We start from the raw sequence: 27,698 nt of genomic DNA, 5'->3' as shown, positions 1-27,698 counted from the left end.
TCGGCCCCATACAGCCCCCCACACAGTATAATCGGCCCCATACAGCCCCCCACACAGTATAATCGGCCCCATACAGCCCCCCACACAGTATAATCGGCCCCATACAGCCCCCCACACAGTATAATCGGCCCCATACAGCCCCCCACACAGTATAATGGGCCCCATACAGCCCCCCACACAGTATAATCGGCCCCATACAGCCCCCCACACAGTATAATGGGCCCCATACAGCCCCCCACACAGTATAATCGGCCCCATACAGCCCCCCACACAGTATAATGCGCCCCATACAGCCCCCCACACAGATTAATGGGCCCCATACAGCCCCCCACACAGTATAATTGGCCCCATACAGCCCCCCACACAGTATAATCGGCCCCATACAGCCCCCCACACAGTATAATCGGCCCCATACAGCCCCCCACACAGTATAATCGGCCCCATACAGCCCCCCACACAGATTAATGGGCCCCATACAGCCCCCCACACAGTATAATAGGCCCCATACAGCCCCCCACACAGTATAATAGGCCCCATACAGCCCCCCACACAGTATAATGGGCCCCATACAGCCCTCCACACAGTATAGTGGGCCCCATACAGCCCTCCACACAGTATAATGGGCCACGTACAGCCCTCCACACAGTATAATGGGCCCCATAAAGCCCTCCATACAGTATAATGGGCCCCATACAGCCCCCCACACAGTATAATCGGCCCCATACAGCCCCCCACACTGATTAATGGGCCCCATACAGCCCCCCACACAGTATAATGCGCCCCATACAGCCCCCCACACAGTATAATGGGCCCCATACAGCCCCCCACACAGTATAATGTGCCCCATACAGCCCCCCACACAGTATAATGCGCCCCATACAGCCCCCCACACAGTATAATGGGCCCCATACAGCCCTCCACACAGTATAGTGGGCCCCATACAGCCCCCCACACAGTATAATGGGCCCCATACAGCCCTCCACACAGTATAATGGGCCCCATACAGCCCCCCACACAGTATAATGGGCCCCATACAGCCTTCCACACAGTATAATGGGCCCCATACAGCCCCCCCACACAGTATAATGCACCCCATACAGCCCTCCACACAGTATAATGGGCCCCTACAGCCCTCCACATAGTATAATGGGCCCCCTGCAGCCCTCCACACAGTATAATGGGCCCCCCACATAGTATAATGGGCCCCATACAGCCCTCCATACAGTATAATGGGCCCCCTAGAGCCCTCCACACAGTATAATCGGCCCCATACAGCCCCCCACACAGTATAATCGGCCCCATACAGCCCCCCACACAGATTAATGGGCCCCATACAGCCCCCCACACAGTATAATAGGCCCCACACAGCCCCCCACACAGTATAATAGGCCCCATACAGCCCCCCACACAGTATAATGGGCCCCATACAGCCCTCCACACAGTATAGTGGGCCCCATACAGCCCTCCACACAGTATAATGGGCCACGTACAGCCCTCCACACAGTATAATGGGCCCCATAAAGCCCTCCATACAGTATAATGGGCCCCATACAGCCCCCCACACAGTATAATCGGCCCCATACAGCCCCCCACACAGATTAATGGGCCCCATACAGCCCCCCACACAGTATAATGCGCCCCATACAGCCCCCCACACAGTATAATGGGCCCCATACAGCCCCCCACACAGTATAATGTGCCCCATACAGCCCCCCACACAGTATAATGCGCCCCATACAGCCCCCCACACAGTATAATGGGCCCCATACAGCCCTCCACACAGTATAGTGGGCCCCATACAGCCCCCCACACAGTATAATGGGCCCCATACAGCCCTCCACACAGTATAATGGTCCCCATACAGCCCCCCACACAGTATAATGGGCCCCATACAGCCTTCCACACAGTATAATGGGCCCCATACAGCCCCCCCACACAGTATAATGCACCCCATACAGCCCTCCACACAGTATAATGGGCCCCTACAGCCCTCCACATAGTATAATGGGCCCCCTGCAGCCCTCCACACAGTATAATGGGCCCCCCACATAGTATAATGGGCCCCATACAGCCCTCCATACAGTATAATGGGCCCCCTAGAGCCCTCCACAAAGTATAATGGGCCCCCTACAGCCCTCCACACAGTATAATGGGCCCCCTACAGCCCTCCACACAGTATAATGGGCCCCATACAGCCCTCCACACAGTATAATGGGCCCCATATTGCCCTCCACACAGTATCACGGGCCCTACATGGTACATCACCACACACAATCCCGCCCCCCCACCACATTACCACACACAATCCTGCCCCCAACACATTACCACACACAATCCTGCCCCCACCACATTACCACACACAATCCCGCCCCTCCACCACATTACCACACACAATCCTGCCCCCAACACATTACAACACACAATCCTGCCCCCCACCACATTACCAGACACAATCCCTCCCCCCACTACATTACCACACACAATCCCGCCACCCACCACATTACCACAGATAATCCCGCACCCCACCACATTACCACACACAATCCCGCCCCCCACCACATCACCACACATAATCCTGCCCCCCACCACATTACTACACACAATCCCGCCCCCCACCACATCACCACACATAATCCCACCCCCACCACATTACCACACACAATCCCGCCCCCCACCACATTACCACACACAATCCCGCCCCCCACCACATCACCACACATAATCCCTCCCCCCCACCACATCACCACACATAATCCCGCCCCCACCACATTACCACACATAATCCCGCCCCTACCACATCACCACACATAATCCCGCCCCCCACCACATTACCACACACAATCCCGACCCCCACCACATCACCACACATAATCCCTCCCCCACCACATTACCACATATAATCCCGCCCCCACCACATCACCACACATAATCCCTCCCCCACCACATTACCACACATAATCCCGCCCCCACCACATCACCACACATAATCCCTCCCCCACCACATTACCACACATAATCCCGCCCCCACCACATCACCACACGTAATCCCGCCCCCACCACATCACCACACATAATCCCGCCCCCCACCACATCACCACACATAATCCTGCCCCCCACCTCATTACCACACATAATCCCACCCCCCACCACATCACCACACATAATCCCGCCCCCCACCACATCACCACACATAATCCTGCCCCCCACCTCATTACCACACATAATCCCACCCCCCACCACATTATCACACATAATCCCGCCCCCCACCACATTACCACACATAATCCTGCCCCCCACATTACCACACATAATCCCACCCCCCACCTCATTACCACACATAATCCTGCCGCCCACCTCATTACCACACATAATCCCACCCCCCACCACATTACCACGCATAATCCCGCCCCCCACCTCATTACCACACATAATCCCACCCCCACCACATTACTACACATAATCCCGCCCCCCACCCCATCACCACACATAATCCCGCCCCCCACCACATTACCACACACAATCCCGCCCCCCACCACATCACCACACATAATCCCTCCCCCCCCACCACATCACCACACATAATCCCGCCCCCACCACATTACCACACATAATCCCGCCCCTACCACATCACCACACATAATCCCGCCCCCCACCACATTACCACACACAATCCCGACCCCCACCACATCACCACACATAATCCCTCCCCCACCACATCACCACACATAATCCCTCCCCCACCACATTACCACACATAATCCCGCCCCCACCACATCACCACACATAATCCCGCCCCCCACCACATCACCACACATAATCCTGCCCCCCACCTCATTACCACACATAATCCCACCCCCCACCACATTATCACACATAATCCCGCCCCCCACCACATTACCACACATAATCCTGCCGCCCACCTCATTACCACACATAATCCTGCCGCCCACCTCATTACCACACATAATCCCACCCCCCACCACATTACCACGCATAATCCCGCCCCCCACCTCATTACCACACATAATCCCACCCCCACCACATTACTACACATAATCCCGCCCCCCACCCCATCACAACACATAATCCCGCCCCCCACCACATCACCACACATAATCCCGCCCCCACCAAAGTACCCCACATAATCCCACCCCCCACCACATCACCACACATAATCTCGCCCCCCACCACATTACTACACATAATCCCGCCCCCCCACATTACCACACACAATCCTGCCCCCCACCACATTACCACACATAATCCCACCCCCACCACATTACTACACATAATCCCGCCCCCCACCCCATCACCACACATAATCCCGCCCCCACCACATCACCACACATAATCCCGCCCCCACCACATTACCACACATAATCCCACCCCCCACCACATCACCACACATAATCCCGCCCCCACCACATTACCACACATAATCCCACCCCCCACCACATCACCACGCATAATCCCGCCCCCCACCTCATTACCACACATAATCCCGCCCCCCACCACATTACTACACATAATCCCGCCCCCCACCACATTACCACACATAATCCCGCCCCCCACCACATTACCACACATAATCCCACCCCCACCCCATCACCACACATAATCCCACCCCCACCACATCACCACACATAATCCCACCCCCACCACATCACCACACATAATCCCACCCCCACCACATCACCACACATAATCCCACCCCCACCACATCACCACACATAATCCCACCCCCACCACATCACCACACATAATCCCACCCCCACCACATCACCACACATAATCCCACCCCCCACCACATCACCACACATAATCCCACCCCCACCACATCACCACACATAATCCCACCCCCACCACATTACCACACATAATCCCGCCCCCCACCACATTACCACACATAATCCCCCCATCACATCACCACACATAATCCCACCCCCACCACATCACCACACATAATCCCACCCCCACCACATTACCACACATAATCCCACCTCCCACCACATTACCACACATAATCCCACCCCCACCACATTACCACACATAATCCCACCCCCACCACATTACCACACATAATCCCACCTCCCACCACATCACCACACATAATCCCACCCCCACCACATTACCACACATAATCCCACCCCCACCACATTACCACACATAATCCCACCCCCCACCACATTAGCACACATAATCCCACCCCCCACCACATTACCACACATAATCCCACCCCCCACCACATTACCACACATAATCCCACCCCCACCACATTACCACACATAATCCCACCCCCCACCACATTACCACACATAATCCCGCCCCCCACCACATTACCACACATAATCCCACCCCCCACCACATTACCACACATAATCCCGCCCCCCACCACATTACCACACATAATCCCACCCCCACCCCATCACCACACGAATCCAGTTTGCTTTTGATTTTACACTGTGAATAAAATGTATTAGTATTATTTTTAATTATTATTATTGTTATTAACTTCATTTTAAGTTAATTTACCACCTGCGTAAGCGCTATTGAATCTTGTCATTATTTACTTTAGTTTAATCACCAGCAGCGTTAATTAGATAGCAATGAGCATGCCGAGCGTTAGCTGGCTGGAAACAGCTAGTAGATATATATAGTTATGGCTCCACAGTGCTCACACACAAACACACAGAATGACAGCCCAGTACTAGTAGTCATTAACCCCTTCAAGACGCAGGCCTTTTCCGTTTTTGCGTTTTAGTTTTTCGCTCCACTCCTTCCCAGAGCCATAACGTTTTTTATTTTTCTGTCAATATGGCCATGTGAGGGCTTATCTTTTGCGGGACAAGTTGCACTTTTGAACGACATCATTGGTTTTACCATGCCGTGTACTAGAAAATGGGAAAAATTTCCAAGTGCGGTGAAATTGCAAAAAAACTGCAATCCCACACTGGTTTTTTGTTTGGCATTTTTTCTAGGTTCACTAAATGCTAAAACTGAGCTGCCATTATGATTCTCCAGGTCAGTACGAGTTCATAGACACCTAACATGACTAGGTTATTTTTTATCCAAGTGGTGAAAAAAAATTCCAAACTTTGCTAAAAAAAAATAAAAAAAAAAAAATTTCACCATTTTCCGATACTCGTAGCGTCTCCATTGTTCGTTATCTGGGGTCGGGTGAGGGCTTATTTTTTGCATGCCGAGCTGGCGTTTTAATGATACCATGTTGGTGCAAATACGTTCTTTTGATCGCCCGTTATTGTATTTTAAACGTAATTCTGGCGTTTCTAATTTTTTTCTCGCTACGCTGTTTAGCGATCAGGTTAATACTTTTTTTATTGATAGATCGGGCGATTCTGAACGCGGCGATACCAAATATGTGTAGGTTTTATATTTTTTTTATTGTTTTATTTTGAATAGGGCGAAAGGGGGGTGATTTAAACTTTTATATATTTTTTATATATTTTTTTTTTATTTTTTTACTTTTGCCATGATTCAATAGTGTCCATGGGAGGCTAGAAGCTGGCATAGCCTGATCGGCTCTGCTACATAGCAGCAATCATCAGATCGCTCCTATGTAGCTGAATTGCAGGCTTGCTATGAGCACCGACCACAGGGTGGTGCTCACAGCAGGCTGGCATCAGTAACCATAGAGGTCTCAAGGACCTCTATGGTTACTATCCTGACGCATCGCTGACCCCCGATCATATGATGGGGTCCGCGATGCACGCATTTCCAGCCGCGCAGCCTGAAGCGCTGGTTAAATGCCACTGTGCACAATCCTGATCACAGGTATCAGTGTCATCAGAATAACGGCACCGACCTGACACTGCCTGTAGTCACTGAGCACAATCCTGATCACAGGTATCAGTGTAACGGCACCGACCTGACACTGTCTGTAGTCACTGAGCACAATCCTGATCACAGTCATCAGTGTAATCAGTATAACAGCACCGACCTGACACTGTCTGTAGTCACTGAGCACAATCCTGATCACAGGTATCAGTGTAATCAGTATAAAGGCGCCGACCTGACACTGTCTGTAGTCACTGAGCACAATCCTGATCACAGTCATCAGTGTAATCAGTATAACGGCACCGACCTGACACTGTCTGTAGTCACTGAGCACAATCCTGATCACAGTCATCAGTGTAATCAGTATAACGGCACCGACCTGACACTGTCTGTAGTCACTGAGCACAATCCTGATCACAGGTATCAGTGTAATCAGTATAAAGGCGCCGACCTGACACTGTCTGTAGTCACTGAGCACAATCCTGATCACAGGTATCAGTGTAATCAGTATAACGGCACCGACCTGACACTGTCTGTAGTCACCGAACACAATCCTGATCACAGGTATCAGTGTAATCAGTATAACGGCACCGACCTGACGCTGTCTGTAGTCACTGAGCACAATCCTGATCACAGGTATCAGTGTAATCAGAATAACGGCACTGACCTGACACTGTAGTCACTGAACACAATCCTGATCACAGGTATCAGTGTAATCAGTATAACGGCACTGACCTGACACTGTCTGTAGTCACTGAGCACAATCCTGATCACAGGTATCAGTGTAATCAGTATAAAGGCGCCGACCTGACACTGTCTGTAATCACTGAGCACAATCCTGATCACAGGTATCAGTGTCATCAGTATAACGGCACCGACCTGACGCTGTCTGTAGTCACTGAGCACAATCCTGATCACAGGTATCAGTGTAATCAGAATAACGGCACTGACCTGACACTGTCTGTAGTCACTGAGCACAATCCCGATCACAGGTATCAGTGTAATCAGTATACCAGCACCAACCTGACACTGTCTGTAATCACTGAGCACAATCCTGATCACAGGTATCAGTATAATCAGTATAATGGCACCGACCTGACACTGACTGTAGTCACTGAGCACAATCCTGATCACAGGTATCAGTGTAATCAGTATAACTGCGCCGACTTGACACTGCCTGTAGTCACTGAGCACAATCCTGATCACAGGTATCAGTGTAATCAGTATAACTGCGCCGACTTGACACTGCCTGTAGTCACTGAGCACAATCCTGATCACAGGTATCAGTGTAATCAGTGTAACTTCGCCAACCTGACACTGTCTGTAGTCACTGAGCACAATCCTGATCACAGGTATCAGTGTCATCAGTATAACGGCGCCGACCTGACACTGTCTGTAGTCACTGAGCACAATCCTGATCACAGGTATCAGTGTAATCAGTATAGCGGAACCGACCTGACACAGTCTGCAGTAACTGAGCACAATGCTGATCACAGGTATCAGTGTAATCAGTATAACGGCACCAACCTGACATTGTCTGTAGTCACTGAGCACAATCCTGATCACAGGTATCATTGTAATCAGTATAACAGCACCAACCTGACACTGTAATCACTAAGCACAATCCTGATCACAGGTATCAGTGCAATCAGTATAACAGCACCGACCTGAAACTGACTGTAGTCACTGAGCACAATCCTGATCACAGGTATCAGTGTAATCAGTATAACTGCGCCGACTTGACACTGCCTACTCACTGAGCACAATCCTGATCACAGGTATCAGTGTAATCAGTATAACTGCACCGACCTGACACTGTAATCACTAAGCACAATCCTGATCACAGGTATCAGTGTAATCAGTATACCAGCACCAACCTGACACTGTCTGTAATCACTGAGCACAATCCTGATCACAGGTATCAGTATAATCAGTATAATGGCACCGACCTGACACTGACTATAGTCACTGAGCACAATCCTGATCACAGGTATCAGTGTAATCAGTATAACTGCGCCGACTTGACACTGCCTGTAGTCACTGAGCACAATCCTGATCACAGGTATCAGTGTAATCAGTATAACTGCGCCGACTTGACACTGCCTGTAGTCACTGAGCACAATCCTGATCACAGGTATCAGTGTAATCAGTGTAACTTCGCCAACCTGACACTGTCTGTAGTCACTGAGCACAATCCTGATCACAGGCATCAGTGTAATCAGTATAACGGCACCGACCTGACACTGTCTGTAGTCACTGAGCACAATCCTGATCACAGGTATCAGTGTAATCAGTGTAACTTCGCCGACCTGACACTGTCTGTAGTCACTGAGCACAATCCTGATCTCAGGTATCAGTGTAATCAGTGTAACTTCGCCGACCTGACACTGTCTGTAGTCACTGAGCACAATCCTGATCACAGGCATCAGTGTAATCAGTATAACGGCACCGACCTGACACTGTCTGTAGTCACTGAGCACAATCCTGATCACAGGTATCAGTGTAATCAGTATAATGGCGCCGACCTGACACTGTCTGTAGTCACTGAGCACAATCCTGATCACAGGTATCAGTGTAATCAGTATAATGGCGCTGACCTGACACTGTCTGTAGTCACTGAGCACAATCCTGATCACAGGTATCAGTATAATCAGTATAATGGCACCGACCTGACACTGTCTGTAGTCACTGAGCACAATCCTGATCACAGGTATCAATGTAATCAGTATAACGGCACCGACCTGACACTGTCTGTAGTGACTGAGCACAATCCTGATCACAGGTATCAGTGTAATCAGTATAATGGCGCCGACCTGACACTGTCTGTAGTCACTGAGCACAATCCTGATCACAGGTATCAGTGTAATCAGTATAATGGCGCCGACCTGACACTGTCTGTAGTCACTGAGCACAATCCTGATCACAGGTATCAGTATAATCAGTGTAACTTCGCCGACCTGACACTGTCTGTAGTCACTGAGCACAATCCTGATCACAGGTATCAATGTAATCAGTATAATGGCGCCGACCTGACACTGTCTGTAGTCACTGAGCACAATCCTGATCACAGGTATCAGTATAATCAGTATAATGGCACCGACCTGACACTGTCTGTAGTCACTGAGCACAATCCTGATCACAGGTATCAATGTAATCAGTATAACGGCACCGACCTGACACTGTCTGTAGTCACTGAGCACAATCCTGATCACAGGTATCAATGTAATCAGTATAACGGCACCGACCTGACACTGTCTGTAGTCACTGAGCACAATACTGATCACAGGTATCAGTGTAATCAGTATACCAGCACCAACCTGACACTGTCTGTAATCACTGAGCACAATCCTGATCACAGGTATCAGTTTAATCAGTATAATGGCACCGACCTGACACTGACTGTAGTCACTGAGCACAATCCTGATCACAGGTATCAGTGTAATCAGTATAACTGCGCCGACTTGACACTGCCTGTAGTCACTGAGCACAATCCTGATCACAGGTATCAGTGTAATCAGTATAACTGCGCCGACTTGACACTGCCTGTAGTCACTGAGCACAATCCTGATCACAGGTATCAGTGTAATCAGTATAACGGCACCGACCTGACACTGTCTGTAGTCACTGAGCACAATCCTGATCACAGGTATCAGTGTAATCAGTATAATGGCGCCGACCTGACACTGTCTGTAGTCACTGAGCACAATCCTGATCACAGGTATCAGTGTAATCAGTATAATGGCGCCGACCTGACACTGTCTGTAGTCACTGAGCACAATCCTGATCACAGGTATCAGTATAATCAGTATAATGGCACCGACCTGACACGGTCTGTAGTCACTGAGCACAATCCTGATCACAGGTATCAATGTAGTCAGTATAACGGCACCGACCTGACACTGTCTGTAGTCACTGAGCACAATCCTGATCACAGGTATCAGTGTAATCAGTATAATGGCACCGACCTGACACTGTCTGTAGTCACTGAGCACAATCCTGATCACAGGTATCAGTGTAATCAGTATAACAGCTCCGACCTGACACTGTCTGTAGTCACCGAGCACAATCCTGATCACAGGTATCAGTGTAATCAGTATAACGGCACTGACCTGACACTGTAGTCACTGAGCACAATCCTGATCACAGGTATCAGTGTAATCAGTATAACGGCACCGACCTGACACTGTCTGTAGTCACTGAGCACAATCCTGATCACAGGTATCAGTGTAATCAGTATAACAGCTCCGACCTGACACTGTCTGTAGTCACTGAGCACAATCCTGATCACAGGTATCAGTGTAATCAGTATAACGGCACCGACCTGACACTGTCTGTAGTCACTGAGCACAATCCTGATCACAGGTATCAGTGTAATCAGTATAACAGCTCCGACCTGACACTGTCTGTAGTCACTGAGCACAATCCTGATCACAGGTATCAGTGTAATCAGTATAACGGCACCGACCTGACACTGTCTGTAGTCACTGAGCACAATCCTGATCACAGGTATCAGTGTAATCAGTATAACAGCTCCGACCTGACACTGTCTGTAGTCACTGAGCACAATCCTGATCTCAGGTATCAGTGTAATCAGTATAACGGCACCGACCTGACACTGTCTGTAGTCACTGAGCACAATCCTGATCACAGGTATCAGTGTAATCAGTATAACGGCACCGACCTGACACTGTCTGTAGTCACTGAGCACAGTCCTGATCACAGGTATCAGTATAATCAGTAAAACAGCGCCGACCTGACACTGTGTGTAGTCACTGAGCACAATCCTGATCACAGGTATCAGTGTAATCATTATAATGATGCCAACCTGACACTCTCTGTAGTCACTGAGCACAATCCTGATCACAGGTATCAATGTAAGGCCGGGATCACACATACACGAGATACGGCTGAGTCTCGCAGGTGAAAACCCAGCTCTGGCGCCGGAACTCCGGAGCTGAGGGTGCAGCCGCACAGCAATACATGGAGCTGCAGGCTACACTCCCAAGTGCCGGCGCCAGAGCTGGGTTTTCACCTGCGAGACTCAGCCGTATCTCGCGTATGTGTGATCCCGGCCTAATCAGTATAACGGCGCCGACCTGACACTGCCTGCAGTCACTGAGCACAATCCTGATCACAGGTTCCCTTTAACCTCTTAATTGACTGTTGCTTGCTGACATTCAAGTGCCGCGATCCGGCTCAGACTTTAGTTCTGGCGACCATCAGCTTTCCTGTGACTCTATCGTAGGGAACTGATGAGATGCTGTTAGAGCCGGGGTCCGGCTGAACGCCCCCCCCTCAAGCCCGTCTTGTGATCTCTTCTGTGACACTCAGCCTGATCCTGGATGTCATAGAAGACAATTATTTTACCTGTATACAGCAAAAATGTTGTATTGCTGTATATTGAAGTGATCAGACAATCACAGGTTCACGTCCTCAAAAGGGGCTAATAAATAAAAACTTTTTAAAAATGTAAAAAAAAAAATTGAAAAATTCAAATCCCCCCTCTCCTCCTTTTCCCCACTTAACAAAAAAGAAATGTAAAAAAAAAAATATCAAAATACATATTTGGTATCAACGTTTCCAGAAAAGTCCAATCTAGCTAAATATAAAATTAACCCTATCTGCAAAAAAACAACGAAATTCCAAAATTGCATGATTTTGGTTGCGGCAACTCCACTAAAAATGCAATAAGAGACTGAAGCGTCTTTGTTACAGAACCCCCCAGCACCCAGAATATGTTGTGCAGTTATATGTATGTATAAGAGGTTCCATGTGAGATATATGTCCCTAATGCATCAGCCCACAGGCTGCTCCCCTGGGCAGACTGGACAAGATATCCCCCTTCTGACCTCCCCCACCTTAGTAATTCCCACGGTAAATATCGGCAGGCTCCGGCCACCTGCGGCTATTGTAATGTATGTCTGGCCTGCCGCTTTTCAATTGGCCTGCCCTCTGTATCTGTTGTGACATATATTCTGTGTCCTGTGAGTAAAGTGTTGTCACACTGGAAATACGTGGAGAAGCAGTGATCTTTTATATGCGCCCATGTAACCAAACAATTCCAGCCAGCGTCCATCATTCAGACTCCAGCCAAAGCAGAGTGGACCTCCTGAAACACGGGGTGGTACTGAAAGAGGTACTCCAGCACGGTAGACCCCGTTATACTGGTGGCAGACAGCAGGATGTGATACCCGTCTACAGGAGGAAAGGAATGAATGGAAAACAACTACCAGAAGTTAAAGAGGACCACATTAAAAGATCTGGTGGAAGCTTGAGGGTTAATCACCAGCAACAAAACAAAAGCGGATTTGATAGCAGCCATCATGGAACATGACAGTGCAGCGCCCCCCAATGTGAACGTGGAGGAGACTGAATTCCAGAGGGAGGTAAAGAACAGACTGGCGTTCTATGGCCCCAACCCTGCAGTAGAGATCATACGAGAGGTGATGGCTGATGTGCTTACTGATCTGAAAAAAAAGATGGCCGAGCGGACCAGGATAGAGCTAGCCAAGATGGAGTTGGCAGAGCGGACCAAAGTGGAGCTGGTCAAGATGGAGAGTCAGCGAGCAGGGGGATCTCTGGCCTCCGCCCAGGTACCTTCAACAGTAAGCCACAAAAAGATCCAGTATAATGCCTTCCGACTGTTGGGGGAGGCAGAGGAAGACATTGATGGCTATCTGCAGGACTTTGAGCGGCAGTGTGCCCTTCATCAAGTGAAGCCGGAGGAACGGGTTCAGATTCTGGCCAGCAAGCTGAGAGGCCTGGCATCGGACGCCTATCGCACCTGATGAGGACTGTATGGACTATGAGCGGATCAAATAAGTGATCTTGGCCCGGTATACGCTGACACCAGAAGCATACCGCCAAAAGTTCCGCGGACTTATAAAACGGGTAACCGATACCCACGCTGAATGGGCCTGTAAATTACGACGGTCACTGCTACAGTGGGTACAAGGGAGCCAAGCAACCACTAAGGAGGACGTCCTCCAGCTCTTCTTGTTAGAACGATTCTTTCATGGACTAACCCCCGAGACATAGGAATGGCATCGGGACAGGCGGCCAACGACTCTAGAGGAAGCCGCTTGTCTGGCTGATGAACATTATGATGCCAGGAGGCCTCAGTTGTCCAGATCAAAGATGGCCACTAGGTGTCCGCTCTTGGACCTGGAGGCCCCCAAACCACAGAAGATTATAGGGGGACCAGCTAAAAACCTGGCCTACCACAGTCCCCCTGGGGCGCGATGCCACACCTGCCGTCAGCTGGGCCACCTGCTAAGACAATGTCCCAACCGGACTCAGCATACCCAGTGGCCAAAGGCAGGAACAGTTACCTTCAGCCACACCACTGTACACTGCTACCAAGGCGAAGCTGACCAGGCATTGGGGGCTACAACTAACCAGGGGGTGGAAGAGATGGAGGAAGTGCTGCATGAAGTAGACCCCGTGCAGGCGGCCCGGGCAGATAATCGACAACAGCATCGACAGGTCATGTGGGTTAATGGGAAACGTATGCAGGGACTAAGAGATTCCGGTTCAACTTTGACCCTTGTGAAGCCTCATCTCGTCCGGGACCAAGAGAAGACGGACCGGACAGTGGCAGTCCGTGTAGCAGGGGGAGCCATACATCGACTGCCCACTGCCAGGATTCACCTGAACTGGGGAGTGGGGGATGGCCTTGTTGAGGTCGGCTTGATGGAGGATTTGCCTGCAGATGTCTTGCTGGGAAATGACTTGGGGCCCATGTTGTCTGCCTTCTCGGTTGCCCCTCTGGCTGAGACATATCTTGTGACCACCCGGAGACAAGCTCGAGCTGCGGAGGTGGAATCACACTCAGAGGAGGTCCAGGTAAGACATCCCAGCCCTACACGTATTCCCATAGCCAGACACATTTCTTGGGCCACCCCAGATGAATTTAAGAGGGAGTTACTTGAGGATCCTTCATTGGAGGGATATCGTGGGAAGGCACAGGAGGGGAGAGGGGTACTGGAAGGGGAACAGTTTGTATGGAAGCAGGGACTCCTCTACTGGATCACAGAGCAGCACCACACAGGGACGAGCCCCACTATTAAACGACAGCTGGTAGTTCCCAAGAAGTATAGGCAGGAGTTACTGCGAATCTCTCATGACATACCCTTGGCCGGGCACTTCGGCGTCAGTCGCACCAGGCATCATCTGACACAAAACTTCTTTTGGCCGGGGGTAACCTATGATGTTCGTCAGTACTGCCAGACCTGTGACAGTTGCCAGCGCATTGGCAAGAGGGGAGATCGATGCAAGCCCAAATTACACCCCCTCCCCATTGTGGAGGAACCATTTAGCTGAGTAGCGATCGATCTGATAGGGCCGTTAGCCAAACCCAGTCCGTCAGGGAAAAGGTATATATTGACAGTGGTAGATTATGCCACGCTGTATCCAGAGGCGGTTGCGTTACGCAACATACTGGCAGAGACTGTTGCGGCTGCCCTGCTCCAGGTTTTCTCACGGGTTGGATTTCCCCGGGAGATTATCTCGGACCAGGGTACCCAATTTACAGCAGAGGTGACCAACCAACTGTGGAAGCTGTGCGGTGTGAAGTCCATTAGAAGTGCCCCGTACCACCCGCAAACCAATGGGCTGTGTGAACGCTTTAACGGGACGTTAAAACAACTCATTGGGACTTTTACCAGGACCTACAGGGACTGGGAGAAATTCTTGCCTCACCTCCTGTTTGCCTATCAGGAAGTGCCCCAAGAATCCACGGGGTTCTCCCTGTTCGAACTGGTATACGGGAGACGGGTAAGGGGACCCTTAGACTTAGTGCTGGAACACTGGGAAGGGGAGGGCATCATAGAAGGGGTACCTATTGTACCCTATGTGCTGGAATTCCGGGACCGCCTACAGGAGCTGACCCAGGCTGTACGTGGGAACATGCAGGTGGCCCAGCGGCGCCAGCGCGTATGGTACGATCGGAGGGCCAGAGAGTGCACCTTGGAAATAGGACAGAAGGTCCTGGTGTTAGAGCCCACTAGGCAGAACAAGTTCCAAGCTGCATGGCAGGGGCCCTACCAGGCAGTGGGGAAAATAGCCGACACCACCTATAATGTCTCCGATTGTGACGACCCCAGGGTTATCCGCATGTTCCACGTGAATATGCTGAAGCCCTACCAGGAGCGCCCTGAAGAGGTAGTGGCCATCTGTGCACCTGAAACAGAGGATTTAGCCGGACTTCCCTTGCCTGATGTCTTAGGGGAAAGGACTCAGTCTACAACATGGGACCAGGTACACTTGGGTGAAGACCTAGGTCCCCGGGAGAGACAGCAGGCGGAGGCGTTGTTGAGGCAGCGACAGAGGATGTTTTCGGGGAGACCAGGGTACACTCGCCTGGCACAACACAAGGTTGAGACCCAGGATCAGACCCCCCTGAGACAACCCCCCTTCCGCGTCCCTGAGTCTGTACGATAAGGGATGCGACAAGAGATACAAGAGATGTTGTGTTTAGGGGTCATTGAAGAGTCAGATAGTCCCTGGGCATCCCCCGTAGTGTTAGTGCCCAAGAAGGATGGGACTACACGGTTTTGTGTAGACTATCGTAAGCTAAATGAGAAAATGGTGACGGATACGTATCCCATGCCGCGTGTGGATGAGTTGTTAGACCGGCTGGCGGTGGAAAAGTATTTGACCACCATCGATCTATGCAAAGGCTACTGGCAGATTCCCCTTAGTCCTGACGCTATTCCCAAGTCGGCATTTGTCACCCCGTTCGGCTTATTCCAGTTTCGAGTTATGCCATTCGGGATGAAGAATGCCCCGGCGACCTTCCAGAGGCTGGCTGACCGGCTTCTGGATGGTCTCCAGGACTATGCTTGTGCCTACCTGGATGACATCGTCATCTACAGCGCGACATGGGAAGAGCATCTAAATCACCTAGAGACAGTATTAGACAAGATCCACAAGGCCGGAATCACCCTGAACCCAAACAAGTGTCACGTGGGCAAAGCAGAGGTTCAGTATTTAGGACATTGGGTGGGAAGTGGGAAACAGCGACCAGAACCAGCCAAGATTGAGGCCATAGCCAAATGGCCCATCCCACACACTAAAACCCAGGTCATGGCGTTTCTAGGGACAGTGGGGTATTACAGGAAATTAGTTCCCAATTACAGCAGCATAGCCAAGCCCCTCACTGATCTGACCCGTAAGAACCAACCCCGCCAGGTAACCTGGACCCCAGAGTGTGAGGAAGCCTTCTGCCAGCTAAAGGACACCCTCACCAATACCCCTGTATTGGCCGCAGTCGATCCAACTAAACGTTTCCTTGTTCACACGGACGCTTCTATGTTTGGATTGGGGGCAGTACTGAGCCAAGTCGGGCCGGACGGCCAAGAACACCCGGTAGCTTGCCTGAGTCGGAAACTACTGCCCCGTGAAGAAAGCTATGCGGCCATCGAGAAGGAGGTAGTATGGGCACTCAAAAAGTTGCAACCATATTTGTATGGATGACAGTTTTCCCTCCTAACGGACCATAATCTCCTAGTCTGGCTTATTCGGGTCTCTGGAGACAACGCCAGATTACTGCGGTGGAGTTTAGCCCTACAACCTCTGGACTTCACCATCCACTACAGACCCGGCAAACAAAACGGTAACGCCGATGGACTAAGTCGACAAACGGAACTTGTACCAACCCCATAAACTTCGGTCATCCCCAAACCGATCCATTAAGGATCAGACTGTGTATGCCGATTGCGTCGCTGAAAAGGGGAGCCGTGTTACAGAACCCCCCCCCAGCACCCAGAATATGTTGTGCAGTTATATGTATGCATAATAGGTTCCATGTGAGGTGCATGTCCCTAATGCATCAGCCCACAGGCTGCGCCCCTGGGCAGAGGGGACAAGATATCCCCCCCTTCTGTCCTCCCCCACCTTTGTAATTCCCACAGTAAATATCGGCAGGCTCCGGCCACCTGCGGCTATTGTAATGTATGTCTGGCCTGCCGCTTTTGAATGGGCCTGCCCTCTGTATCTGTGTGATATATTCTGTGTGCTGTGAGTAAAGTGTCGTCAGACTGGAAATACGTGGAGAAGCAGTGATCTTTTATATGCGCCCATGTAACCAAGCAATTCCAGCCAGCGTCCTTCATTCAGACTCCAGCCAAAGCAGAGTGGACCTCCTGAAACACGGGGTGGTACTGAAAGAGGTACTCCAGCACGGTAGACCCCGTTACAGTCTTATCTACCCTAAAGTAGTAACAACAAAACCATCAGGTCACCACGGAAAAAACAAGCCTTCACACAGTTCTATTGACCAAAAAATAAAAATGTTAAGGGTTTTAGAAAATGATGACTCATGCAAATGTATTTATTTTTGGTTTGCTTTTTACGAATTTCTGATTTTTTTTTCACCACTTAATAATAAAAAAAATGAAAGTTAAAGTTTGCCTTGTCATAATCACTGACCTGGACATCCATATTCTCAAGTAATTTTTTACTGTAGATCGTACAACCCCTCCCCCCAAAAAAATTGTGCAATTGGGTTTTTATCGTAATTTCACTTCACTTGGAATTGTTTTCTGATTTTACAGTAAACCATGTGGTAAAACTGATGGTGTCTGTTATGCTGCTGCAATGCAGGTAGGTGCAAACTCCACTAGATGGCTATAGAGGAAGGAGGGCTGCACCTAGACAAAGCAGGCCTGTTGTGCAGCAGCGAGGCTACCACCAAGTGGCAGCAGGAAAGTCAAACAAGCCGGGTAGATATTAGTCAGCAGCGCAGTACCAAAGGAATAGACAAAACACAGAGTCAGAGACAAGCCAAAAGGTCAGTAACAGGAGCGGATAAGCTTAAGACAGAAAACAGAAGCAGGTCAGAATACAAGCCAAGTCAAAACCAGGGGAGTTAACACATAAAAGGGAAACACGAGTCAAGACGGGAATAGTGAAAACAGAGACACGGATTTAGGCAGCTAACGCAGCAGGACAAATCAGGATATACCAGAGTCAGCTACACATGCCAAAGGCAGAACTATAACTGACATGATCTGCAGGACACAGCAAGGATAAATAGCAAACTTGAGACTATACTGTGGCTAAAAAAGTTAACCCCTAGCATGACCAAATAGGAGAAAGGGGATGACAGGACTCAAAACCCGGTCTGGATCATGACAGTGTCATTTAAAAATACAACTAGTTCCAGAAAGGAAAAAAATCAAACCCTCATGTGGCTTTGTCAGTGGAAAAAAAATACGGCTCTTGAAAGAGAGGGAAAATGAGAACAAAAATGATAAATTGCTTTGTCCTTAAAAGGGTCCAACATCTCCCCCTCCCCCACTATTCTAGTTAAATACGTGAACAATTCAGTAAATTTGGAAAAACCTTTTTGTATAATAATTAGAAATGGTGGTGGGTTGGGGGCTCATTTCAATCTCCAAGTAATTTATTTTGGTCTTACGATTCGCCAGGAAGCAGAATAGACTTTTGTTTGTTTTGTGACGTCTTATTTCTGTACTTTTTAAATTGCAACTAAAAACTTGAATGCATTTGTTGTGTAACATAAAACGATGACCATGGGTCTTGTGAATATAGACATGCCAATATCATACACCACTGCTGTGTGTAGACACGAGCGTTTTCCTTTGTTGCTGTGTATTTCATATAATTTTGAGGAGTGAAAAATCGTTTTATAGCCAGATTTACCCACAGAGGAGGCAGAAAACATACTGAGCTGAAACAATGGCCTGTAGATGGTTATCAGAACTCTGGTCACACCTGGCCTAAAGCCCGAGACACACCAGATAGCTGTACACTGGATGGTCATTCAGTCACCAGCTCCCCCTCGAGTCCCCATACACAGGAATACTCGGCTAAAGGTACCTTCACACGAAACGACATTATAACGATATCGCTAGCGATCCGTGACGTTGCAGCGTCCTCGCTAGCGATATCGTTTCGTTTGACACGCAGCAGCGATCAGGATCCTGCTGTGATGTCGCTGGTCGCTGAATAAAGTCCAGAACTTTATTTGGTCGTCCGATCGCTGTGTATCGTTGTGTTTGAAAGCAAAAGCAACGATACCAGCGATATTTTACACTGGTAACCAGGGTAAACATCGGGTTACTAAGCGCAGGGCCGCGCTTAGTTACCCGATGTTTACCCTGGTTACTAGCGTAAAATGTAAAAAAAACAAACAGCACATACTCACATTGCGTCCCCTGCAGTCTGCTTCCTCCTCTGACTCAGCGCCGCAAAGTGAAAGTGAAAGCAGCACAGCGGTGACGTCACCGCTCTGCTCTCACTGTACGGCGCTCAGTCAGTCAGGAAGTGGACGCAGGGGGACGTGAATGTAAGTATGTGCTGTTTGTTTTTTTTAGATTTTACGCTGGTAACCAGGGTAAACATCGGGTTACTAAGCGCGGCCCTGCGCTTAGTTACCCGATGTTTACCCTGGTTACCAGGGGACCTCGGCATAGTTGATCGCTGGAGAGCGGTCTGTGTGACAGCTCTCCAGCGACCAAACAGCGACGCTGCAGCGATCGACATCGTTGTCGCTATCGCTGCAGCGTCGCTTCGTGTGAAGGTACCTTAAGCACGGCTGTGTTCTTTATCACAGACTCGCTGGCAGTAGCTTATCTCCCAGAGAACAAATAATCGGATGGGCCGGAGCATCTGTTGGGGAAGTCGAGAGGAAGAACTTACCAATATTGTCTGGCCTTTAGATTAACTTCAAGTCAATTCAAGTCAGGTACCAACTACCACTGTAGGTATAATAATCCGTAAGATGTTATAGCTGCAGAACATTATGGGGAGACCAACATGGCAATGCAAAATGACGTTTCTCTGATGCTTCAGCAGTGTGGGAAATGATACCTGGTGGCAAGTTGTTCTTTGTGAATCAAATCTCAGAATGTTTGAATTTTGCGTGAAGCTGAGAATTTCAATAAACTCGAATTTGATCCTCTGTGGATTGAACCGCTCCTTTCTAGTAAATATTAAAAAGCTGAGCACCAAATCTTACTTATTTTGCATCCACCAATGGGATAATTTTTTAACTTCTGACTGGCCAAGATTAGTCTATGTACTTACATAGTGTTACTTACTATGTACCCCTCCAGTCCATCCTTAACTCTGCTGCCCGACTAATTAATCTCTCTCCTCGCTACACTCCTGCTTCCCATCTTTGCAAATCCCTTCACTGGCTCCCAATTTCCCAGCATATCCAGTTTAACACTGACCTACAAAGCCATCCATAACCTTTCTCCTCTGTATATTTCCAAACTAATCTCTCAATATCTTCCCTCATGTAATCTCCGGTCCTCCCAAGACCTCCTCCTCTCCTCCACACTTATTCGCTCCTCACCCAGTCGCCTCCAAGACTTCTCCCGATTATCCCCCATCCTCTGGAATTCTGTGCCCCAACACGTCCGGTTATCCACTACATTTGGATCCTTCAAAAGAAATCTGAAAACCCATCTATTCAAAGAAGCTTACAGCCTGTAATGACCACACGGCCACCTCAACACCACCGGAGCTCCTGCAACCCCCAACCTACTGTCTCCTTCCCCATAATCCTGTAGAACGTAAGCCCACAAGGGCAGGGTCCTCTTCCCTCTGTATCAGTCTGTCATTGTTAGTGATATTTGTGTTTTGATGTAACCCCTTCTCATGTACAGCACCATGGAATTAATGGTGCTATATAAATAAATAATAATAATTAACCTGGTTGCACAGTCATACATCTACACGCTGCTATTCTATACACTATTTCATGTGGCCACAGTTCTCAGTCATTTTCTTAAAACTCTTTAGACAATAACTTCACTTATACTATGAGAAAAAAAACTTTTCCTTTTTCCTTATCAGATCGGTGTAGAATGCGGGAAAGACAGGGATCCAAGCTAAAGGCCTTCATACACATTAGACTAATGTCAGTTGAACCCACCGATATTGATGGGTTAGGACAAAGGTCTAATATGTATGGTGGCGCAAGCTGACTGATGCTCAGCAGAGATGTTGATTGCACATGTCCGGTTTCGGACTGACGATTGCATTGTTCTCCCAATGATAAGCCCAGCATGTCAGCTGGCTTCTTTTTCATGGGAAACACAGGGGCATTTGGACAAATGAGCGCTCCTGTGTATGGGCGAGTCGGCAGAGATAGCTGCCGGGAGAGCGAGCGCTCCTGTATATGGGAGGGTCGGACAAGATGGCTGTCAGGGGAATGAGCGCTCCTGTGTATGGGGGAGTTGGCTGAGATGACTGTCGAGAGAGCGAGTGCATGGGAGTGTCGGCTGAGATGGCGGTCAGGAGAGCGAGTGCTCCTGTGTATGGGAGAGTCTGCCGAGATGGCTGTCAGGAGAACGAGCGCTCCTGTGTATGGGAGAGTTGGCAGAGATGGCGGTCGGGAGAGCAAGCGCTCCTGTATATGGGAAAATGGGAGAGTCGGACGAGATGGCTGTCAGGAGAGGGAGCACTCCTGAGTATGGGAAAGTCGGCCGAGATTACTGTCGAGAGAGCGAGTGCATGGGAGAGTCGGCTGAGATGACTGTCGGGAGAGCAAGTGCTCTTGTGTATGGGAGTCGGCAGAAATGGCTTGTCGGGAAAGTGAGTGCTCCTGTGTATGGGAGAGTCGGAGATGGCTTGACAGCTTGTCAGGAGAGCGAGCACTCATGAGTAAGTGCAGACGATCAGTAAACGCTGCAGGTTGGACGCTGTGTACGTGTGCAGTGTCCAGATGTTAAGAAATCCCATGGCCATTATGCATCCAGAGACGCCCGCGGCTCACCCACAGAGACGGACAAGCGGCGCATCTCTCCAGACGGCAGCATGTCAATTTCTCTTGCGGAGACGGTAGTCTCTGCAAGATAAATTTCACCCATACAATGTACTGGATGCGGTGAATCCGCACGGTTCAGTGAACACATGCGGATTCACCTGTGTTTAATAGACAGCAGAGCTTTGGACGCAGGGAACATGTGCTGCCACTTCCGGATCGTCTGCACATACCCTTAAGGAGCGTTCTCTTTTCTTTAGAAGCGCACTGCTCCCCAGCCTCCTACTTGTCAGGGAGCGGTGCGATGCTGAAAATAGAGCGTTCAGACCAGGAGCATGGTTGTGCTTGAACGCTCTTTCATGTTGTTAGGAAAGGCAACCAAGGAGCAATGAAGCTGGTTGTATCCAGGCAGTTTCAGAGTGGCGTTTACAGGCTGTAAAGCATAAAGTCGGCAAGTAGTGTAAGCTCGCTGGCTACTCTGAGGATTGCAGGGTGACAACGAGCCGCACACAAAAAGAATTAAAAACCACTGCGTCGTTCTTGATAATCGAGAGGGTTTTTAATAAGAGGTAAAGTGCAAAGGTGTTTGTTTTTTCAAGGACTTTGCAATTTTAACAATTTAACAAACCCTTTAAAACAGTAACGAGGAGGAAGGGGAAGGAGGAAGGGGCCTCATCTGATATCATTCATGTGTGGAATTACCATGTCGGGATTCAGACCGGACTGAGACCTTCAGAAAGATAATGGATGCCTAGTAGTGATGAACGAACGTGTTCAGTTAAGGCGTTATTTCTTGGTTGTGCTTGAAAAATATGTTCAAGTCCCAGCGGCTGCATGTCTCTTGGCTAAGCGACAGCAGCAACACATGCATGGATTGCCGGTTTGTTATGCAATCCCTGCATGTGTTGCGGCTGTCGAATAGCCGAGAGACATGCAGCTGCGGGGACTTGCACATATTATTTGAGAACGCCGAAGACACTTGGTTAGCACCTGAGTATGTTCGCTCATCATTAATACCTAGGAGTCTGAAGAGCGAAGATGGCCAAACAATTGTATGGCAAGAATATTTCACACAATATTTGTTTTACCCCGGAGCAGTAGATCCCATCAAGAGCAAAACTCAGACTTCTGTCCTCATCTAAAGAACCCAAGAATTTATTTAGCTTTCACTGCTATTGATGGTGGCAGAAACGAGCAAAAATTGAAAATACAGAAAAATGACGCCGAACAAAAAAACAAAACAAAGGCAAACAACACAGATTTTAGAATATTGCACTGTGTAAAGAAGCTGTTATTTGACCAAAAGATTAGAAGACATATTTAGCAAAATTTAATGACAGCATTTTACCAGAACGAACGGACACTGACTAGAGAGTATGAATAGGAGAGAGTTCTTGAATAAGTCAAGTCAAAGTGAGGTTCAAAATCCCAATAAGATACTGAGGAGAATGTAAAACTGGCAGTGAACCCTGTTATGACCCCAATGGCGAGGGTCTCAGAGGAACGTGGAAGTCTGCAGAATACAAAAATCCAGCTCATAGGGTAGTGGTAACTGGGTTGACCATATATCTACTCCTAACGCCAACACTAGAAGTAGCCGGGGATCATTCCTACGTTGATTCTAGATGACACGCGCCAGCCGGAGAATCTAGCTACCCCTAGTAGAGGAAAACAAAGACCTTTCTTGCCTCCAGAGAAGGGGACCCCAAAGCTGGATAGAAGCCCCCCACAAATAATGACGGTGAGGTAAGAGGAAATGACAAACACAGAAATGAACCAGGTTTAGCACAGAGAGGCCCGCTTACTGATAGCAGAATAAAGAAAGGTAACTTATATGGTCAACAAAAACCCTATCAAAATCCACACTGGAAATTCAAGAACCCCCGAACCGTCTAACGGTCCGGGGGGAGGACACCAGCCCCCTAGAGCTTCCAGCAAAGGTCAGGATATAGATTTGGAACAAGCTGGACAAAAATACAAAACCAAAACAAATAGCAAAAAGCAAAAGGCAGACTTAGCTGATATAACTGGAACCAGGATCAGTAGACAAGAGCACAGCAGACTAGCTCTGATAACTACGTTGCCAGGCATTGAACTGAAGGTCCAGGGAGCTTATATAGCAACACCCCTAACTAACGACCCAGGTGCGGATAAAAGGAATGACAGAAAAACCAGAGTCAAAAAACTAGTAACCACTAGAGGGAGCAAAAAGCAAATTCACAACAGAACCCGCTCCATGGAAAGAAGCAAAATCCCCTATATATGAAACTAGGAGACAGTCCGACCTCATTCACACTTGCGCATTTTAGTTATTATATTGCATCAGGATATGAATTACAAAAATGGGAGTGCAACATACAGTAATTAAAGTACAGTATATTGGAAGGAAGGATTCTCATGTTTTTGCCAAAAGGAGCAATACCAGGTACTTGAGCCACACACGGAAACGGCGTGTCAAACTTTTTCAGTTCCACCACCATTAAATTTTTAAAATGTTTGAATGAAGATCAAATTTGGAAATATTCAAAGAAAGTTTGCTTTTTTCATTCACTATGAATTCTCCTTCACTATGAGTTTCTGGATAACACTAATAAGAAACAGTCTGTGCTGATATTTTAGCTTAGAAAGTAAATCAAGGCTTTTCTTTTCTTCCTTAAAGCCACAACAATTTTTTTCCCAATGGATCCTGGGTAAAGATGGATTTGGGTATTTGGTAGATGTAAGCTAATTCTACTGAAATTTTTTTGTCTTTTGCTCTTACAAAGTTTCTCTTTTCAATGCAAATTCTTTGATAAAATATTTACTTGTAAAACCTATTCCATATATTGAACAATCAAAACATCTTCTTCTTTGTGACTTTTTTGATGTTTTATAAGACTTGACTTATATGTAAAGCACTTCCCACATCGTGAACACGAGTACGGCTTCTCTCCTGTGTGGCTCCTCTCATGTGCAACAAAACTTGTTCTGTCTATAAAGCATTTCCCACATTCTAAACATGAAAACGGATTCTCACATGTGTGTATTTTCTCGTGTCTAACAAGAATTTTTTTTGTTGTAAAACATTTCCCACATTGAGAACAGGAAAACGGCTTCTCTCCTGTGTGAATTCGCTCATGTATAACAAGACTTGATTTATCTATAAAGCATTTCCCACATTGTGGACATGAATATGGCTTTTCTCCTCTGTGACTTCTTTCATGCCTAACGAGATTTTGTCTACCAGTGAAGCATTTCCCACACTGTGAACATGAATACGGCTTCTCTCCCGTGTGCGTTCTCTCATGTCTAACAAGATTTGATTTATCTATAAAGCACTTCCCACACAGAAAACATGAATATGGTTTCTCTCCTGTGTGGCCTCTCTCATGTGTAACAAGACTTGTTTTATCTGTAAAGCATTTCCCACATTCTGAACATGAATACGGCTTCTCTCCTGTATGAATTCTCCCGTGTGAAACAAGATTTGCCTTTTCTGTGAAATATTTCCCACATTCTGAACAGGAATATGGCTTCACTCCGGTGTGAATTTTCTGATGATTAACAAGATGCCATTTATTTATAAAACATTTGCCACATTCTGAACATGAATATGGCTTCTCTCCTGTATGAATTTTCTGATGATTAACAAGAATTGATTTTGTTGTAAAAAATTTTCCACATTGAGAACATGAAAATGGCTTTTCTCCTGTGTGTGTTCTCTCATGGGTAACAAGATGTGTTTTATTTCTGAAGCATTTCCCACATTTTAAACAGGAGTACGGCTTCTCCACTGTATGAATTCTTCCAATCTGTAATTGGTCATGAGATGGTGCTTCATACTTCATAGAGGAATTAGGCGATAGATCTGTACCATGAATGGCAATAAGGTTTTCTCCTGAGGAGTGATGCATAGCTTCATCTTCTACTTTACAGTTCAGTGATAACTCTAAGTTTTCCTCAGAGTTTCTGCTGCGATTTTCTGTTAGGATAAAAAAATAAATACAATTTGTGATTTATCTTTTGAGACATACAGCAGACACACATATAACATTCACATTACGCTGGAAACACACTTGTAGTTTTTGTGCACTTTTAAAGCCATCAGCGGATTCAGTAATAAGACACCTTGGTGTCATATATTTCTATTTCCTTTGAACTTACTCCTTTAATTCAGGAAAAAAAGAGCCATAAAATCTGCTGTTTAGTTATTTAGAGGCTTTAAAAGTTATTTGGATATTTTAAAAATTTAAATGAATTGAACTTACAAATATACATTGTCAGAGAGGACAGCTTGGAGATCCCGCAGATATCTCCCCGCTGTCGCCAGATGTTCACGAACCACCACTCTGCAGCCACCAATCATAAAGACAATGTCGCAATCCATTTTTGGATTCGCGGCTGCTCTGGTTCCACTCTGATTTAAATGTAGCTTTTTTTTCCCATTCAGGCCAGCAGGGGTTAATGTCAGTTTCCCTTGCTGGCTGTGTGCTGCAGTTGCAGAGTTGCTAGGTCAGCTGATGTGGGTGCTCACCACTCCCACCATCCTTTAAATAGTCACCTGATGCATCAGCTGACTGATGGGGATAGAGTTTCTCTATGGAGACCAGCCTTGCAGTTGCAGCTCTCTGGTGTCAGCTACTTCTGGAGTTTGGAGTCCTGTTTCTGTGTTATCTGCGGCGTGGAGCTTGGCAGCAGAGTCTGGAAACTAAGTGTAGAGTTTATTCCTTGTGTCTCGTGTTTGTCACTGTCCCGTGTTGTACTATTTGCAGTGGTGAGGATAGAGCCCTTGCCGGCCAATGCACTAGCCAGGGCAGTGCTAGATGGCAGCGAGGGACAAGGCTCCTGACGGCGCGGGGGTGGGGGTTGGGAAGGACCCACTTAGAGTGTTAGGGGAGTGGAAGAACAGGCTCTGGTTTGAGCAGAAGGTGACCATCCCTCATTCCCTATCGGTAGGGCCTTCCTCTCCCCTATACCATCCCGTTCTGTGAGTGTCATGCCGCCCGCTGACCCCCTGCCCCCTGCCGGGTCAGTACATATCGTGACAGACAATTCCACAATTAGCAGATGATTCCAAATCATGGAAACAAATATTTATATGTATACATACCTATATATATATATATATATATATATATATATATATATATATACACACATACAGTACAGACCAAAAGTTTGGACA

General features: G+C 48.1%; 1 protein-coding gene across 1 annotated transcript in view; it reads right to left on the bottom strand.

The window, feature by feature from the left end:
- Window positions 1-27,698, bottom strand: part of LOC143783129 (uncharacterized) — a 79,797-nt gene that overhangs the window by 17,471 nt on the left and 34,628 nt on the right. Inside the window, exon 9 of the mRNA XM_077271427.1 lies at window positions 25,375-26,495. Within this exon, the coding sequence (XP_077127542.1) occupies window positions 25,375-26,495 (1,121 nt within the window). The remainder of the gene's footprint in view (window positions 1-25,374; window positions 26,496-27,698) is intronic.

This window comes from Ranitomeya variabilis, chromosome 6 (genome assembly GCF_051348905.1).
Source record: "Ranitomeya variabilis isolate aRanVar5 chromosome 6, aRanVar5.hap1, whole genome shotgun sequence".
Classification (NCBI taxonomy): domain Eukaryota; kingdom Metazoa; phylum Chordata; class Amphibia; order Anura; family Dendrobatidae; genus Ranitomeya; species Ranitomeya variabilis.
This window is presented reverse-complemented; position numbering and strand designations above follow the sequence as displayed.